General features: G+C 51.8%; 1 protein-coding gene across 1 annotated transcript; it reads left to right on the top strand.

Moving 5' to 3' along the window:
• Positions 1-377: 377 nt before the first annotated feature.
• Positions 378-13,097, top strand: LOC100669186 (chymosin-like). Its single transcript, XM_064282426.1, has 9 exons — positions 378-439; positions 3,812-3,962; positions 4,926-5,043; positions 5,977-6,095; positions 8,177-8,376; positions 10,017-10,130; positions 11,154-11,298; positions 11,934-12,032; positions 12,849-13,097. The coding sequence occupies exons 1-9, from the start codon at positions 378-380 to the stop codon at positions 12,984-12,986; spliced, it is 1,146 nt and encodes a 381-aa protein (XP_064138496.1). The 3' UTR covers positions 12,987-13,097.
• The last annotated feature ends 262 nt before the right edge of the window (positions 13,098-13,359 follow it).

Here is a 13,359-nt window from a genome sequence, read left to right as displayed (position 1 = left end):
CCTGTTAAGTATAGGCCTCTTTACCAACCGTAATGTGGAACATGGGTCAGATGTCTGGCAGCAGCCCCACCTGTGTTGGCTCAGGGAGTCCTATTTGGGAAGGGAAAACAGATCCGAGAGGCCAATGTTGACATTTCCTGGCCTGGAGATCGGGCATGGGTATGCTCCAACTTTGAAGTCACTAGGTGATGGAATCTGTGGCCCTTAGCAGTGTGGGTGTTAGATAGCCTGATGTTATCTCAATGTGTTTGCGGAGTGGCCTGAAGTCAGAGGCCATCTCTGCAGGCAAGGCTTCCAGCCAACAGGAACTCTGTTGCCTCTATAAAGGCTGTGGGAATGGGCACTGGCTAGAGCAGGGGTCAGCTGGTGGGTCCAGGATGAGGGGCTTTGTGGCACTCCTTGCAGTTCTCACACTCTGCCAAGGCAATCAGATTGCCAGGTGAGTGTCAGACCCTGGGCGGGGGGGGGGGGGCGTGGGGGGAGGGGCATCTCCTGTGTCCTCTCTGGGGTGGGGAGGGGCATCTCCTGTGTCCTCTCTGGGTGGGCCTCTCCTGGATCCTCCAGCCTGATGTTCCCTGGGGGAATCTTTGGAGGAACAGCTGCAGGTTCCCAGGGTAATTGCTCCCTGTTACTCTTGTCTTTGCATGTTGAGATCTTCTCTTCTAAGTGTGCCCTTATACCTCAGGTGTGGTGAGAAGGAACAGGGAGTCAGCCATTTCCTTCAGATGGCTTGGGGAGATGAAGGGCATGGTTTCTGGAGTCAAACTGCCCAGGATTTGAACCCCAGCTCCATCACCAACGTAACATCTCTGTGCCTTGGTTTGCTCATCTGCTGTAAGATTAGGATGATAACAGTATCTATCTGTATTAGTTTCCTAGCACTGTGGTAACAAATTATCAGAAACTACGTGGCTTCAGGAGTCCCTGAGTGGTGCAAAGAGTAATGAACTTGGCAGCTAACCTAAAGATTGGAGGTTAGAATCCACCTAGAGGCACCTCAGAAGAAAGGCCTAGCAATCTACTTCTGAAAGATCAGGCATTGAAAACCCCATGGAGCACAGCTCTACTCTGACACATGTGGAGTCGCCATAAATTGGAGCTGACTTGGCAGTGACTGGTTTACTGGTTATGTAGCCTCAAACAACGTAAATCTATTCTGTCATAGTTCTAGAGGCTAGAAGTCCAACATTAGGGTGTCGGTAAGATCATGCTCCCTTCGAAGGCTGTAGGAGAAGATCCTTTCTGGTCTCTTCTAGCTTCTGGTGGTCCCAGGTGTTCTTGGCTTGTGGCTGCATCACTCTAATCCCCGCTTTGTCTTCACATGGCCATCTGCCCTCAGTGCCTCTCTATGTCTCTTCTTCTCTTCTAAGGACACTATCATAAAGAGATTGGGCCCACTCTAATGACCTCATCCTAACTAATTACCTCTGCAATGACCTCATTTCCAAATAAGGTCACCTTCACAGGTACCAGGGGCTAGGTCTTGAACATATCTTTTTGGGGGACACAATTCAATCCTTGATACCATCTCATAGGGTTGTTAAGAGGATTATACAAGTTAATACTTATAACATGTTTCAAACAGTGTCTGGCACATAGTAAGAGCTATATAAAAAAACAAAGCAAAGCAAAACAAAACAAAACCCATTGCTGTCGAGGCAATTCTGACTCATAGTGACCCTATAGGACAGAGTAGGATTGCCCCATAGGGTTTCCAAGGAGCAGCCGGGGATTCGAACTATGGATCTTTTGGTTAGCAGCCGTAGCTCTTAACCACTGCACCATCAGGGCTTCAAGAGCTATATAAGCATTTTTTAAACAATATAAAATTCTCTGTCATACCAAGTCTTTTGTGAGCAAAGGCCCCAGATATTCCTCCAAAAATAATAGCCAATATTTATTGAGCTGCTGCTAGGTGCCAGGCATTTATGCTGATCTTTACCTACACTATCCCTAATCCTCAGGGCTACCGTTTAAGGTAGATACTGTCATTCACATTTTACAGAGGAGGAAACTATTGTTCAGACAGAGCACCTGACCTGCCCGAGGCCACATGGTTAGTGAGGGAGGAGCTAGGGCTTGATCCCAGGTGGACTTGTATTCTTACCACACATCACAGCACCTCCAAGTGCCCAGGTCTGAGCCCCATCAAGCTAAACCATGAGGGGTGTGTGACGGGCAACCTGACCTCCTCCCTGGGGAAGCCAACTCCCTGAAAAGAGGTCAGGGTGCCTTCAATCATTCAGGGCTCCTCTTGATAGTTCTGAAAATGGAATTCCTCCAAGTCCAAGCTGTGTTGAGACTGGAGGCAGGACGGGAGCAGACATTTCCATGATGGTGGGTCTCAGGCAGCCCCTGCAGTGGAATCTCCGTGCACAGTTGCCTTCGTGGTTCTCAGCATGGGGCTGAGGGCTGCCTTCCAGATGCTGCTGGCTCCCCTCAAAGGGAGGCTCTCTGAGGCTGAGTGCTGGGATAAGACAGCTCAGCAGAGTCTCAGCTACTCACTGCGGGAGCCACTAGGCATTCTGCAGACCCTCATAGGAACTGAAGCTGGAGCAAGCAAAAAACACACTGGGGGCCTGGGCATGGGGACACAGGAAAGCGTAGCTGTGGACTTGATCCCAGGAGCTCAGTCCAGCCTGCTTCCTTTAGGTGCCTACGTCCTTTGGTATCATTGGAGACAAGGGCTGAGAAACATCTCCTGGACATTTCATTGGACAGCCAGGCTCTGGCTGAAGTCACATATGAGGGTTGGGGTGGGGGGACCCAGAGACTAGATCATGATTCATGTATAGGACTGTTTCATATGGAATCCATTTGGGATGTGAACATCATGAGGAAACTCATTTTACTGCATTCAAAGCACTTTCCCGTCTGTAGCCTCACGTTATCCTTAAACCAGCCCCACATAGGAAGACCACCTGATTCTTAGAGCTGGAAACGGCCTTGGGAATCAATCAAGCGCCTCTCCTGCAGTCTACGGGAAAGGACATCAAGAGGTTAGGACACCCGGTTAGTCAAAGGCAGGGCCAGGAGAGTGGCTGGAAGGGAAGGAGTTAGCTCATTTACCGAGGAGGAGGCTGAAACTCAGAGGACTTTGGGGAGACACCCAAGGCACCACAGATGGGGCGGAGCTGGGCCTAGAACCAGGTTCAACTGTGTTCCCTCTTGATGCTCTTCCCCTTCATCTGCCTCCATTATCCAACATCTAAACTCAGGAGGTCCCTGCAGACCAGGTTCTGCCCTGAGAAGTCCTTTGAAGAATTTCTACCCATTAGGGTAAAAGCTACCCAGAGAGTGGAGACAGGCATTAGTGAAGGAGAAAATGCAAAAGGACTCTCTAGAGTCGTCTGCCAGAGTTGGGCAGAGACTGTATCTTTTTCACTATTAGGTCCCCTGTGTCTTGCTCAGTGCCTAGCACATAGCAGGTACACAGCAAGAATTTGACTGAGCAGTTGACAACAAGTATAGTATCTTTCAAATCGCAGGTTGCAAAACTCATTAAAGGGTTATAAAACACATCTGGTGGGACTCCACCAGCATGGGGGAAAAAAAAAAGGGAATAGAGCATATCAGAGTGCATTGCATTTAGTAAGGGTAGGCAATGACTGTGACCTGATATAAAATATAGTTTTTACTTTGAATTATGATTAAAAGAAAAAAGCCCTTGGCCTGGAGGGCAATGGAAGGTTGACCAGAAGGCTGGGCTGGCAATGGCAGGGTGGGGAGTGGTTTACAGGGCACTTCTGAGAGGCTGGGCAGTCCGAGGGAGATGTCCCACACTCACGTTAATCCTTCCTCACCTCCTCAGGGTCCATCTGCACAAAGGGAAGTCTATGCGACAAGCCTTGAAGGAGAGCGGGCTCCTGGATGACTTTTTGAGAAAACACCAGTATGCAATTGGCAGGAAGTACTCCAACTCCGGGATGGTGGCCAGGGAGCCTCTGATCAACTACCTGGATGTGAGTGGTTCTGTCAGACTTTCTGGGAATGAATTCTCACATGGTGCGATGGGCTCTTCCCCTCAGCCCAGCCTCCCTGTGGCTTCCCCCTCTTTCAGGAATCGAGGCACCCTGTGAGGTATGGAAGCCATCTCCCTGCCCCCAAGTAAGACCTGCAACGGGCCAGCAGACCCAACAAGGGCAATGGCCCTGCCTTCAAGGCTCCAAATGTCACCACTGGAAGGTCTGAGCTCAGACACCTTCCTGCACACATCACTTGGGCTACGCCATTGGGCCCCAGACCTGGCCCCAGACCTGACCCCCTGCCTGCCTTTCACAGCTCAGAGGAACCCATGTCTTAGTCTGGTGCCCATTCTGCAGCTGTTTGGTACATGGCCACCATTTTCCTCTTCCTCCCACCCAGGACTCAGGCAGGAACATCTCTTGTGCCCTGTTTCTTTCTGGAGCTTGTCTCTGTCTCATCTGTCACTCTTGGCAGTAAACAACCAGCCTTTTTTCCCTCCTGTGCTCTCATTTCCTTATCTAGGTCGTCTTCACCCCGCCCCCAGCCTTAGCTCTGACACCTGGAAGGACTGGCAAGGAGGCAGTGACAGCTCAGGCGAAACTTGAGACCCTGTACCTACAGGATGACCCTCCTCTGTGCCCAGCTTCTTCCTGCTCCTGGCAGCAATGCCTCAGTTTCCCTACCAGGCAGGATTTAAACTTTGGTCTGATGTGCACTTCTCGGGCTGATTCCAACAGTGGCTGTAGGGCTGATGGGGGGAGGGTCAGGCCAAGGATGGTTGTGGGTGGGAGCTTAGTGTGCAGGCTGGAGATGAGGTACCCTCCCTAAGGACCTTCCCTGCATTTCTTCCCCTTGACCTTGCCTACGAGACACTCCCACGCTCTGGGCAGAAAGCACAGGGCGGACAGACCTGAGGAGGTCCTACCCCCTGTCTCTGACCCAGGGCCGTCTGTCCTCAGAGTCAGTACTTTGGAAAGATCTACATCGGGACTCCATCCCAGGAGTTCACTGTGGTGTTTGATACAGGCTCCTCGGACTTCTGGGTGCCCTCTGTCTACTGCAACAGTGATGCCTGCCGTGAGTGACCTCCCGCCCTTCCCACCCCATGCTCACACCCCAGGGCCACTCTGCCAGCCAGTGGTCAGGGCATCCCAGGGGTAACGTGGCATTGAAGGAGAGTTTGCTTTGACATTTCCAGCCTTGGTTGTGTCTCGTCTCACCCCCCCACCCCAGGTTTGCAAGTCATGGTCTAATAAATAAAGTCCCTGGAGCCCTAGTAGCTTGGTCATTAAGCATTGGGCTGCCAACCAAAAGGTCAGCAGTTTGAATCCACCAGCTGCTCCTTGGAAACCCTATAGGGCAGTTCTACTCCATCCTATAGGGTCACTATGAGTCTGAATCTACTGGATGGCAATGGGCTTTTTTGGTTTTAAGTTTTTTTGTCTCTACCGGGAGTCAAGGCAAGCTGCTTACCCTCTGGGTCCTCAGTTTTCCCTTCTATAAAATGGGGCTACGGTGTGCCATTGGGTGCTGGGAGAATAAAGTAAGAGAATCTATTACTAGTGATGAGTAAGCATTTAGTATATGTTAACCATTTATTTCCAAAAAACCCTGGGAGGCCAGTACTCTTTTTAGCTCCATTTTACAGATGAGCAAACCAAAGTTCAGAGAGGAAAAGAGACTTGACTAAGATTACTCAGTTGGTGAAAGTAAAAGGTACATGGAAACCTCCCCCCTTCCTCTTCTCCCCTACCCCTCCTTGTCCCTCTCTTCTTGTCCCCCTCCCTCTTTCTCTGTAGCTACGCTGCTAGAGGTGAGTTGAACAGCAAAGAATGACTTTCTTTACTAGACAGGGCTATAGAGAGACTGGGCGGCTTATTTTCCTCAGCTGGTCAGCACTTAGACAAGTATTCATACCAGGCCTGGTGAGGGTTTCAGCACCGGCTGGCACTGCCATAGTGGGGAGAAGATTCCTCCAGGGTCCCCGCTAAACTTGGGTCTGTGTTCCAGAAAACCACCACTGCTTTAATCTGTTCAAGTCCTCCACCTTCCAGAACATGGGCCAGCCCCTGACCATCCAATATGGCACCGGCAGCATGCAGGGCTTTCTGGGCTACGACACTGTCACCGTAAGTGGGACCGTGGGGTCAGCCAGTGCTCTCCCTTCATCTTCCACCAGCCACTTGCCCACCATAGACACCCTAGCTTTTGAGGCTACATCTCTGGCTGGTGCCGAGGAGCCCTTTGGGTCCTGCCCACCCTGGGTGGCTTGGTGGGTCTGGATTCTGAGAGAGATTTTAGCCAGCAGACAGCTCCCTCCTTTCCTTCCTGCTCTCAGCCCTCAGAGGCACCACCGAGGGCCTTCTCCAGGCCCAGGATTCTATTGCCCCTTTCCTTTTTTTTTTTTTTTAATTTGTCTTTCTTTCCTTTCCTTCCTGCCTCCCTTGCTATAGTTCAGCATTGTGAGCCTGCGTCAGCACTGAGCTTTTCAAGGACATACCTACAACCTCATTTTAAGTTTAATTCTTCCAATAGCCCTTTGAGGAAGGTATTATTATCCCCATTGTCCAGATGAGCAAACTGAGGCTCAGATGAGTTGATAACTTGCCTAAAGTCTCACAGCTGGTGACTGAGGGAGCTAAGTGTCAGACACAGGTCTTGACCCTCTGAGCAGTGCTCTTTTCTTGACCTCACTCTTTGAGTCATCGATAGTACTGTCTTTCAAGCTAAAGAGCATCTCTGCCCTCCAGAACAGGGAGTGCCCTTTCTCCTCTCTGTTTTTGGCCTCCAAAACATCTAATGCTTTGGCGGACACATAGTAGTGCCCAATAAATGCAGATTCCTTTCCTTCCTTCTTCAGCCACTATCCAAGGTTAAAATTCAAGCAGCCTCCCTTTGTGCTTATCACCTTGATCTTCCTTGGGTTCTTTCTTGGGTCTGCCTGAAGTCTCTCTTGCTTTGAGCCCAGGACACAGCCTTCCCTGCGGATAGCCCTCTCTGCAACCTCTTCTCTTGGCTGGGGAGGTACCTACCCAGCTCAGCCTCCCTAAGGGACAACACCAGACAATGGAGGCCCCAGAGCCATTTGCTGAGGTGGCCCAGCCAACGGATGGGGCTCTGAAATGCTAATTCCCCTGCTTGGGTGTCCTACTTCCTCTGCCCATCTGGAGTTATTTGCTTTCCTTTCTGCTATTTTGGGTGCAGGGAAGAACCTACCTCCTCACTGAAGAGCTGGCCCTGTGCCTAGTGTCTACAACGATGGTCCATCCTGGCTGCCTTCACTCGTTCATCTTGGGCAGCGGTGGGGAGATCCTCAGGGGTCAGGCCTCCCCTGAAGCCTCACGTGGAAGTGTAGGGTGGGGCATGTTGGGAAGCTGTCAGCCTGGTTTGACGCCACACAGTCCCTGCCCTCTGCTTCTTTGGACCAGGTTGGCTGGGCCAGGCAGGGGTGGCTGCTGCAGGGGCCAGTGTGGGGACTGAACAGGGAGGCCACTCCAGCCCTCTTTTTTAAGCAGGAAGGCTTCTGGGGGAATGAAAGGATGAAGACATCCGGGAGGCTTAGCCTGGGGAATGGTTCAAATAACAAGAGGGGAATTGAGGCCAGGGAGCAGGTGAGAGTCTGTAACGAGAGCCACAGGGAAAAGGGGCCCTATGTACAGGCCATGGAGACAGCTGAGCTCATGTTCACAGGGTCTCCCCACCCCGGCAGGAGTCACCCTGCCCAGAGGAGGAGCTGCTGGGTGCTAAACCCAGAGGCGGGGTGGATCTACTACCTTGGGCAGTGTGGTCAGGAGTAGTGCTCTGGGGGTGGGTACAGCTGGGTTTGATCCTGACTTCTCTCTCTTGAGCTGTGTGACTCTGGGCAAGCCTCAATTCCTCGTCTACAAAATGGTGGTAGTGATACTTACCTCAGAGGGTTGTGGTAGAGATTAAATATGCTCATTAGTTGTCCGTTACTTGTTTAGCCATTCATTACCCTATCCCATTGTCGACAAATCCTGTTGATCTTCTTTCGAGGCCTTCACAGATGAAGAGTCTGACCACTTCTTATCCCTCCACTTGCCATCCTGGTTCAAGCCTCCATTGTGTGTCACCTGGATTGCTGTAATAGCCTCCTAACTGGTCTTCCTGCTTCTGCCTTGGCTTCCTCCACCCCCGGAACCCTCCTGTCTCTGGCTGCAGGTGGAGGTCACTATAGACTCTCTTGCAGGTCTCTGACATTGTGGACCCTCAGCAGACCGTGGGCCTGAGCACCCAAGAACCTGGCAATGTCTTCACCTATGCTGAGTTCGATGGGATCCTGGGGCTGGCCTACCCCTCTCTTGCCTCTGAGTACTTGGTGCCCGTGTTTGACAACATGATGTACAGGCACCTGGTGCCCCACGACCTGTTCTCAGTTTACATGAGCAGGTAGGAGCTGCTGCCAGCTAGGGCCAGACTTAGATGACCTGACAAGGATTACTGGCTAAGGGCAGTGTCCACCCTTTGGGGACACTCTGAGACTCAAGAGTAGTCACCAGCATCCGAGCAAACCTGTTCCTTGTTTCCAGCAAGAATGAAAAGATAAACCTAACCTTTTGCCAAATGGCCCTGATATAGTCATTTATGTTGCCAGAGTTCACTGGACCAAAATCTGACTTTGATTTCTGGCATTAAAAAAAACAAGCCTGTCCCTATCCTTACACAGGGACTTTTAACTTAAATTTTCCAAAATGGCAGGTTCTCAATAATCGTTTGTTCAAATTCACTGACTTTTAGAGCAGATGCCGATGGAGTCCAACCTTCTCCTTTCGATACAGGGGAACAGGCCCAGGGAGGGACGGCCACTCTTAGTCCAGTGCCCCCCCCCCACCCTACCGTCCTGCCCCCAAGATAATACAGCACAGCTCGGACAGAGAGACAGGTGGCAGGATAGAGAGAAGGGGACGCCCCTGGGGAAGGGGCTGGGCAGCTGAGCTCTGGAAAGGGATAAATTGTGCACCCATTTATTTATTCATTCGTTCAACAGGTATTTATTGGGTCCTTACTATGTACAGGAACCCTGGTGGCACAGTGGTTAAGAGCCTGCTGCTAACTGAAAAGGTCAGCAGTTCGAATCCACCAGCTATGAGTTGGAATCGACTTGATGGCAATGGGTTTGGCTTGGGTTTTTTTCCACTACGTACAGGGGCTGTGCCAGGAGATAGGGATGCACCAGTAAACAAGACAAACTAGGAGTTGACCCTCTGGCAGCAGGGAGAACAGACAACGCGTGATGACACACACGATTAAACAATTGTGTGTTTAAACAATTGTGATGAGGGTGCTGCAAGGAGGCCTGGGTGTGAAGAAGGCTTAATAATAACAGGGAAGGTATATGTGCAGAAGGGTTAGGAACAAGTAGAAGTTTTCCAGGTGGGACAGAGGGGCAGCGCATTTTAGGGGGCAGCAAGTGTGAGAGCAGGGAGGTGGGATGGCGCTAATAAGGTCTAGGAACTGAAAGAAGCAGAGTAGAAGCAGGTAAGGGTACATGTGTGAGCATTTCCCAGTGATGGCTCTGAGATCCCCTTACAGGTGGAGCAGAGGAGGTTTGCCTTGGGTGGCAGCTTTAATCCAAAGTATCAGTGACCTTGATGGCCCCTTTCATACCCACCGCCAAAAGGCTAGGGGCAGGGGCACAGGGACACAACCAGAACACCTAGGGGATTGAGGCAGAGCCTGGCTGAGTCCCGTGACCTGTGACCTCCCCTCACACGGGCAGTTTTCCGACACGCAACTCCACACTTCCGCATGAGATGTCTGAGGGGGCCTGACCCCTGAGGGTCTCCCCCAGCCGCTGCCATGTTTTATGTGCAGGATGGGCTCCCAGCGCTGCCTGGGTCTGGGGGCTACAGAGCAAAGAGCAGAAAGGGTGCTCAGCCCAGGCTGAGGAGAAGCATCAGGGGGCTGGGAGGACTCGCCTGGAGCTTCCTGGGAGAAGGTGGGGCTGGGACTCACCGCCCCCAGTGTGGGCTGGGACACCCTCACGGAGCCGGTGTCAATGAGGTACACAGGCCTTTGCTTGGTTTCAGGAATGACCAGGGGAGCGTGCTCACGCTGGGGGCCATTGACTCGTCCTACTACACGGGCTCCCTGCACTGGGTACCTGTGACTCTCCAAGAGTACTGGCAGTTCACCGTAGACAGGTGGGTGCAGCCTGGGGGCATGGCGGCATGGGGGCCCAGGTGCCAGGCACCACTGCTACACAGTAACTGGTAAGGTTCAAGTGTCAGTGTCTGAGTCAGACCCTTCCAAGGTCAAATGCCCTTTGTCAGCAATGATGTCTCACACTCTTCTGTGCTTTATCCGTAAGAACAGCTGCATTTGTTGAGCACTTACTACCTGCTAGGCAATGTGCTAGGCGATTATATGGACTGTCTCATTTATTCCTCACTAAAACCGTATGAAGGGCAGTGGTGGTTCTGTGTAGAATTCTTACCTTCCCTGCAGGAGAGCCAGGTTCAATTCCTGGCCAGTGCACCTCATGGGCAGCCAGCCACCACGTGTTGCTATGATGCTGAACAGGTTTTAGCAGAGCTTCCAGACTTAGACAGACTAGGAAGAAAGGCTGGTGAACTACTTCTGAATATTGGCCAATGAAAATCCTATGGATTGCAATGGTCCAATCCCAATGCCCATGGAGTGGCCATGAGTCAGGGTCAACTGTGATGGCAACTAACAACAAAACCCTGTGGGGTTGGTACTGTTACTACCCACGGGCTATAATTTTTTAACATCGAATTTGAACCTCACAACCATCCCTTGAGGAAGTCAAGGTGAGGGTCGTTGTCCCCATTTTGTAGATGAGAAGCCTGGGTGCAGAAAGGTTAGGTAACTTGCCTGAGGCATGCAACAAGGAAATGGCAGAGTGAAAATCTGAAACCAGATCTTCAGGCAACAAGTACAGTACCCAGTCTACCCGTTAATGCACCTGAATTTGTTTTATTCAAGTTTGACCATGGAAGGTGAAAATGACCTTGATATAGCCACTGTGTTGGAAAAACAATAGTTTTAGGTCTTTTTTCTGAGCTCAGGAAGTTACAGAGGCTCCAGGAGGGGACCCCAGGAAAGGGGCCCAGGGGTGGATCCTGCAGTGGAGGGTGGGAAGTACCTAGGGAGGGAGACCAGATGCTGGACACACCTCAAAGCCATCTGGCTTCCTTCTGCAGCATCACTGTTGATGGTGTGTTGGTAGCTTGTGATGGCGGTTGTCAGGCCATCCTGGACACAGGCACCTCCCTGCTGGCTGGGCCGAACAACGACATCCTTAACATCCAGAAGGTCATTGGAGCCACGCGGGGCCAGTATGGCCAGGTAAGGCCAGGCCCCACCCCACCTCCCCAGGCCCCCTGAAGTGGGGGTCCTCTGCTCTCTGGAAGAAATGACAAAGGGAAATAAGGAGGGAGCCCATCTGCCAACAGAGATGGGGTTCCTTGGGAGTTCTTCAGGACGGCCTTTGGCTTTGGACCATTGTTGCTTTGGAGCTGCCATGTTTCATGCGGTGGCTGTAATTGTCCCCCTGGCCTCTGGGTGAGTTGTGCCCTCTCTGACTCGCTGACCTTTGTGGTGCCTCCTTGTTCCTCCTCTGCCCACGAGTCCATCCCCTCCTCCCTGACAGCTGAGTGCTCTCAGATGTCCTTGCAAGCTCTGGCTGGGCCTGGAGGGCATCTACTGAGGTAAACTCCCATGCAGGGATCTGCCTGTGGGTTGGCTGACGGCTGGTCCCCCTCAGCGTCAGGACCGTGTCTCGAGACCCAGCCTTGGTCTGAGAGCATCCCTGTGGTTCTCTGAGCAGGCAGGGCCCCTTTTCTACCCTCCTGGGTTCACTCCATGCAGTGAAAGCGAGTCCTGGTCTGGGCTGCTTCTCTTGCCTTGAGCACTGAGGTGCCTCTTCGAGTCAGATTACACCCCATTTTCCTCTCTGAGAAGACCTCCCTTTGTTTCTTTAGTTTAACATTGACTGCGGAAGACTGAGCAGCATGCCCGTGGTTGTCTTCGAGATCCAAGGCAGACGGTACCCACTGCCACCCTCCGCCTACACCAACCAGGTATGAGTCGTCTGAGAGGAAGCCCTTGGGTGTCTCCTAGAACCCTCTCTTGTCTCCGTGAGTTGGGGCTCTGACAAATCAAGGAAACAGGAGATAAGGAAGTGGCATGGACTAAATGGAGAATGCAGGGGCATCCATTCAGACAAACTGACCTTCTGAGTGGAGCCATGCTGTCCTTGGGCCTCACTCATTGTTGCTATAGCCTCACCCTGGGAGAAATGGGGGAGACAGAAAGGACTGATCATGGATGTGAGCAGGGAGGGAGAGTGGGAAAGGTGAGGACCACACCTCACCGTGTGAACTACCATCTGCTGCTTGGGCTCCTAAGATCAGGAGGCTAGAGCTCTGCCCAGGGTTTCCTTGGTACCTGGGCTTTGTGAACACTCAATCCTTCCCTCCCTCCCACTGACCCACTGGCCCCAGCTTTCACCTAATCCTCAGCACCCCAAACTGGCCGGACAGGCTGCCTTAGCCCCCAGGCCAACTCTGCCAGTTATCTGGGCAGTAATGCTAAGAGCAAGAGGGTAGGGGGCTGGAGAAGACAGGTGAGTGGGAGTAGGGTTCTGGCCAGAGCACCGGCTCTCTGATCTCCGGGGCCGTATGGGGCAATCTTGGATTAAGCTACTATTTTTCTGAATCTCAATTTTTTAATCTATTGAACGAGATGATTCTGATACTTGTTTGCTTCCCTCAGAAGGTGATTTCAAGAATAATTGAAATAAAAGATGAGAATTGTGGAATCGAGTAGGGAAATGCCTGTTATCAGCCACGACAAATGGGGCTGGGGCCAACCTCACCTCAGCCTCCCTTTCCTAGGACCAGGGCTCCTGTACCAGTGGCTTCCAGAGTAACAGTGACCCCCAGCAGTGGATCCTGGGAGACGTCTTCATCCGGGAGTATTACAGTGTCTTTGACAGGGCCAACAACTGTGTGGGGCTGGCCAAGGCTATCTGACCCCACCACTGCTCAGGGACCACACTGTCCCCAAACATACACCCATGCACATGCATACACTCACACACACACACACACACGTACACACATATGTGCACACACATGCATCAGAACTTGAAGCAGATGGTTCTCAGTAAACAACGCATCTCTGCAAAGCCTGGCTTCCCTTTTCCTCACTGGGGCCAATACCCTGCCTGCACCATCGTGGGGGTGGGGTGTGATTGTTACATGGTGTGTTGGGCAATGCTGGGGCCACATTGGTGAGGAAGGACTGAGGATATAATTGATAGGTGGAGACTTTCATGAGGAAAATGGCCATTTCAAGCTCAGGACATGTCTTGCCTACTTGTCTTCCCACTCTAGATGTTTCTAG

This window comes from Loxodonta africana, chromosome 3 (genome assembly GCF_030014295.1).
Source record: "Loxodonta africana isolate mLoxAfr1 chromosome 3, mLoxAfr1.hap2, whole genome shotgun sequence".
NCBI classification, from domain to species: Eukaryota; Metazoa; Chordata; class Mammalia; order Proboscidea; family Elephantidae; genus Loxodonta; species Loxodonta africana.
The sequence above is the reverse complement of the archived record's forward strand: the minus strand, read 5'-3'. Positions and strand labels throughout refer to the sequence as shown.